General features: G+C 33.5%; 1 protein-coding gene across 2 annotated transcripts; it reads left to right on the plus strand.

The window, feature by feature from the left end:
• Window positions 1-922: 922 nt before the first annotated feature.
• LOC110094067 (triacylglycerol lipase 2) lies at window positions 923-5,972 on the plus strand. 2 transcript variants are annotated; one of them, XM_020819211.2, is made up of 9 exons: window positions 923-1,142; window positions 1,624-1,737; window positions 2,253-2,393; window positions 3,110-3,223; window positions 3,313-3,456; window positions 4,110-4,150; window positions 4,267-4,346; window positions 4,452-4,547; window positions 5,354-5,969. In XM_020819211.2, exons 1-9 carry the CDS (start codon window positions 936-938, stop codon window positions 5,671-5,673), a joined length of 1,257 nt encoding a protein of 418 aa, XP_020674870.2. In that variant the 5' UTR covers window positions 923-935; the 3' UTR covers window positions 5,674-5,969. The 2 variants fall into 2 exon arrangements, with proteins under 2 accessions (XP_020674870.2, XP_020674871.2); XM_020819212.2 differs by lacking the exon at window positions 3,110-3,223 and having other exon boundaries at window positions 5,354-5,972.

A 5,972-nucleotide genomic window follows, 5' to 3' on the forward strand; every position in this document is an offset into this window, starting at 1 on the left:
AGAATGCTTCTTAGTTTAGTTGATAACATCAAATTTGTGATTCGAAGCTCATCATGCCCGAATAAATAAATGTTATAATGCATATGCATACATGATAGCATGATCAGGAGCATTTTCTGTTTGTCACTGTAAACAGGGGTAGAACTAGCATTTCGTTTTAGGGGTGAAGAGGAGAACTGAGTCCAGCGAGTCGCACCTAGCACGATTCCTGCTGCCGAGTTACGACTGTCGCGCGGAGAAGAACGAGGGTGAGCATGAGCGACTGAGCGGATCGGGCTGCCAGGACGAACAGGGGGGCAAAAGTAAAAAACTTGGGGTGACAATTACCCCTCTAATTACATCATAGTTTCACCTCTGGCTGTTAGAGCATATATTAATCCTCGTTAACGGCTAATAACTTTCTATAATGTTTACGAGGTCTTAAGAAATGACATATGATAAGAAAAAAAGCTTAAATATTATGTTTATAATACTTTTTTATCATCAAAATTTGATGTCCAAAACCTATATGAATATTAAGGCTTCTATCATTTGAAACTCCAATCAAAACCACTAGCACACCCACATCAAGGAATGACGCCGTGGCTTATCAACCAAAGTATGAAGCACATACATCCAATAACATCTGCTTTTCAAAACGCGAAAGTCAACAATTGATAGCTCATAGTTAAACTACTTAAAATTATAACATCATGAAGAGCATCTGCTCTCCATTTTTAATTTAACGTTCACTTTCCTAAACATATCGTAAGGAATTAACTAATGGACAGAGATCATCTATAATAATATAATGCGTAATTAGCTTTCAAATATCATTAATTAGAAGGTGATTAATGACCCTTTGATGTGTACAAAGTACTTATAATCTATATATGAATTCTATTTAAGGCACGCCTCGCTCCATCAGGGGGGAAAACAAGTCTTCATCCTGAACTATGGCAATGAGAAAATCTCTTCTACTACTAATCTTATTGTTCAGCTTGGAATTAACTGTAGAAAGCAGTTCATGGAGAAGAAAAGAGCTCATGAGTAGAAGAGGAGCAACCGGCATCACTACAAAACTGAGGAAATATTTGTCTTCTGATGATGGTACATGCAAGTCAAGGGTGGAGATCTTTGGTTATCCATGCGAGAATCACTCGGTATTACTCTATAGAATCTTTTTTTTCAAGTGCCGAAGCATGCATATATTTAATTTAGGCAAAATTTGGGGGCTGTTTGGTAGTAGGATTTAGGCGGATTTGAGCGAAATCCAGCCAAACGGCCTAAAATGCAAAACCAAATCTCACGGTAAATGAAAGCTACGGTAGATGGAAAGTTACCTCTTTTTGTGGTAAATCCCGGATTCCTGAAACCCTCTGATTCGGCGGATTTAACTCTCTATTGGAGTGAACAGAGATTATTCTGTGCGGACACCGAACAGGAGAATTGTCGGGTACCGCTTGGTACCGAGCGCGGTACCGAGTGATCGGTACCGCTAGGTATCGCGCTCGGTACCGAGCGCGGTACACTTTTAGGGTGAAGTGGTGCATTTTTATTATTTTGAGAGGGAAGAAAGTCCGCTCGTTTCAGGATAAATGAAAGGCAATGTTATTTTTTAAAGAAGCTTGTTTGTATTTGTAGGTCACAACAAAAGATGGATACATGCTTAGCTTGCAAAGAATTCCTGGTGGGAGGACAGGTGATTCCTCCAAAGGCAACAAAGGCCCTGTTTTGCTACAACATGGCCTTTTCATGGTAATAAGCTACGCATTGGGTAATCTTTATAAGAAATTAGCATGTGCAGAGTCTTGGCACTTAAAGTCGTTCGATTTTGTGATTGTGAACAGTAAAAACGAGTTAATGTTCACCACTATATGTGCTTTTACAGTAACAATGTTCACCCATGTGCTTTTACTATTCACAGTCATAAAACTGAATGGTTCTCTGTGTCCGGACTCCGCACGTAATAATCTCTCTATCTATATATACATAGTTAATTTGGCACATTTAACAAGTCTTTAAGTATATAATTTATTAAATTTTTTAAGGTTAATTTTTTTCCATTTCTTAATAAGATTTAATTTTTCATATTTAGTAAATTCTAAGTTTGAGTGATAAGTATTTTTGAATATGTAATTACTTAAAAGTACTCACATTGCGTTTTGTAGTTTAATAATAATTAATGATTAATTCCCTTGATGCATATAAAGGAAATTAATAAATTTATGATTAAATTATTAAGCATTTCTCTAATCTTTCCTTAATTACAGGATGGCTTCGCATGGCTGGTGAACTCGCCAAATCAGTCATTAGGATATATTCTTGCGGATCATGGCTATGATGTATGGCTCGCAAATGGTAGAGGAACTGTTTATAGTCTGGGACACACTTCTCTCTCTTCAAGTGATTCAGTAAGTTCATTTCTCTCTCTCTCTACTATTTTTTTTTTCATACATTATTAGATGATTTATGGTCGGTTTGAAACGAGAAATTATTATGTGCGGAGTCCGACAAGGAGATTCGTCTGGATTTGTTGCGTATTTACTGAGTATTTGATGCGTATTTGTAAATACTTAGTTGTGCCTATTACTAAGTATTTTGTGAGTACTTGCTGATTTATTGCATGTGTATTTATTGAGTATTTACTAGTATTTAAAAATACTCAGTAAATACGCAACAATCCGGATGATTCTTCCTCTCCAGAGTCCCCACAGAATAATTTCTCGTTTGAAACAGCTTAAACTTTTTATAAAGTTGATTATAAAGTTGTTGTAGAGAAAATAACTTTCTTTGAGAGCTATTGTAAAACGACGCATGATCGCGAGTCGGGAGAGCCCAACCAGCATAAGAAGGTAGGTTGGACAATAGCATCGGTTAAAACTGCTGCTAATACCCAGTTTTGACAGCAGTTTTCAAACCGTCCATAACAAGTGCTGCGAATGATCACATTTTTTCAATAGTGTGCAGCTTCCTATTATTAGCTAAAAAAAATTATGATAGCAGTCTATCTAAATCAAAACTTGATGCTCATTTAAAGCTCTTCAAGGGATCCAGTTAGCTCACATTATGATTAAGAAATGAGTTAAAATTTCTTATAATCATATTAATTCAATAATACCTTATATAGGCTTATTGGGATTGGTCATGGGATGAACTAGCAGCCTATGATCTTCCTGCCACAATTGATTATGTGTACCAACAAGCAGGTCATCAAAAAATCCATTATGTTGGGCACTCTCAGGTGACTAACTGAGCATTTTTAAACAAAACTCTTAATTAATTAATTTAATCATAATTAACTAAGTCATTAATGCCTTAATTTGTTTTCAGGGAACTTTAACTGTTCTGGCATCAGTCAGTGAACAAAATCTAGTTAACAGACTAAGGTCTGCTGCCTTGCTTTGTCCAATAGCTTATTTGAATCAAATTCCATCATTATTCATGCATGCAGCTGCCAGAATTTATCTTGGAGAAGTAAGTGCTCCTCCTCTTAAGTATTTATATTATATAATCCTCTTATTTTCTATTAGTCTACCTCATTGTATTAAAATCTTTTATTTGAAATTTAAATTAATTAAAAATTGTTCATTATTTAGTCCATAATTCAATGTGAATTTGGGAAAAAAATAGTGCGGGATGAAATGCTGTTAAAATATTCGAGAGAGAGAGAGAGAGAGTGTGTTTTTTTTCTGCATTTTAATTTCTATAAAAAAACTGTCTCGCCTTAGCCTTTTTACAGACAAAATACTAAGATCATCTTCAACCAAACTGCATACCACCGTATGTCGTCCTACATTCGCTGCATTTGAATTCCAAATCTCATGTTAAAATTCAGTAGGTGAATAGTGTGACGCCAATATTGACGTCAGACTCTTCACCTACATCTAAAAATTGGGTTGCCGAATTTGTCAAAGATGAGCAACAATTAGGAGAAAAGCATGCGAAAGATGAGAGAGATTGCTACCTCTACAGGAAGCACGTGAAAGAAAAAAAATACAGCTCGATTGAAGATGAATTATAATATTTTACTATATTTTAAGATGCTCTAAGAAATAGTTTTTAGTTCTTCTTTTTCACTTTTGGTTGATTATTTTAACAGCTACTGACAAATGAATCCTTTTCTGCAGCAACTTTACTGGCTGGGCATTGCTCAACTAAATCCAACTAGGTAACAATTAAATCAATCTCATTCCCTTAATCCATAAATTAGACTCTAATTACTGCTTATTTTAAGCTACTAATTATAATTTATATTAACTAATTAAATTATGATTCTAATTTCAGATCAGCAGTGAAAACATTTTTGGAGACGGTCTGTTTGTTTACAGGATTTGACTGCTATGACTTGCTAACATTAATCACAGGTATTCTTAATTTTTTTTATATATAAAAACTATCAGAATTTCATTTCTTCAAAGAAAATATATCGATCATAATAAATAATATTTTTATCATCAAATTTTGATTAGGTAAAAACTGCTGCCTGAACTCATCATCTGTTCAATTGTTTTTGGACCATGCTCTGCAGTCAACTTCAACGAAGAACATTGTTCACTTATCTCAGAGTAAGTCCACTAATCTTTTTATGGCCAAAATATATATTTAATAATTAAAAATAAATGAAAATTTAACTAATCAAAATATATTCAAATATGCTATAAGATAAATGAGCACAATCAGTATATATAAACATATATATTTTTGTTTACAAGCCTTATAGAAACATATCAGTACAAAAAAATAAGGTTATCGCAACACAAATTTCGATCTATACCGGCGGTTATGACTGCTGCTTTTTTCATTGTCATGCACGACCGCTGTAATTGTAATGCGCTGCAACGACATACCGCATCGGTTTATAGACCGGCGGGGTAGTTTTGTGGAAGTACTTAATTTAGCAGCGATCAATCCTAGTGCAAACGTACATATTTACAACGATTTACCTAGAAAAAATAAATTGATTTAAAGCCGCCCAAATATCTGCTGCGAAAAAAATCTTCTTTTTGGTAGTGATATAACAAATTCAATTTTATTTTCTAATCAATATTTGATAATGAAAAATATTAAAAATGATTCTAAATATATTACCATCAAAGTTTGGTAAATAATTAATAATACATTTATTAATTGCAATAAAATTAATTATTGAATCATTAGTATCATGTTAATAGACCAACCAGCTCGATTAAAACCCAATCATGACATAATTTATATTTAAAAATAATTAAAAACATATCAATAAATTGTTGAAAAATCAAATTCTATTAAATAAATAAATTTAAATGATATAACAATCAGTTAATGAGGCCTTAGGCCTCTATTTATAAAAAATAATAATAATATAACAATCATTCCTGATAAATATATGCAGCAATGAGAAGCGCCATGTTGACAAAATATGACTACGACGATGAAGCAAAGAACATGGCGCATTATGGCCAGAAAACCGCTCCAGCGTACAATATGTCGCGCATTCCAAATGATTTTCCGCTCTTTATGAGCTACGGGAAAGAAGATTTGCTTGCGGATGTGAATGATGTGGCGCATCTTTTGGAAATCATTGATCATCATAATAGAAATAATTTGACCGTCCAATTGTTGGGGGATTATGCACATATGGATTTTATAATGGCTGAAAACGCCAGCCAGCTTGTTTATCAGCCTCTCATGGATTTCTTCAATCGTTATTGAGATTTTGTTTGTGACGCTTTCTTACTGCTTCTTGAAGCAACTTTTTAGTTATTTTTTTATACTAGAAAGCTACTTTAAGAAGCAAGTAAGAAAGTCGTCCCAAAAGAAGCATGAATGTCATTTTGGTTTGACATTTTTAGAAGTGCAAATGTAGAAGATGAGCAAAGTTTTTTTTTTTACTGATAAATTTAATAGAAATTTTTTAGGTTATGATTTTTTTTTTTTGAATTGATAAAATTACGGCAAATTTGTCTTTATATGCTACATAATTTTGTAATTGGAGAAATATAGTTGATGTT

Source organism: Dendrobium catenatum, unplaced genomic scaffold, assembly GCF_001605985.2.
Source record: "Dendrobium catenatum unplaced genomic scaffold, ASM160598v2 fragScaff_scaffold_156, whole genome shotgun sequence".
Lineage (NCBI taxonomy): Eukaryota > Viridiplantae > Streptophyta > Magnoliopsida > Asparagales > Orchidaceae > Dendrobium > Dendrobium catenatum.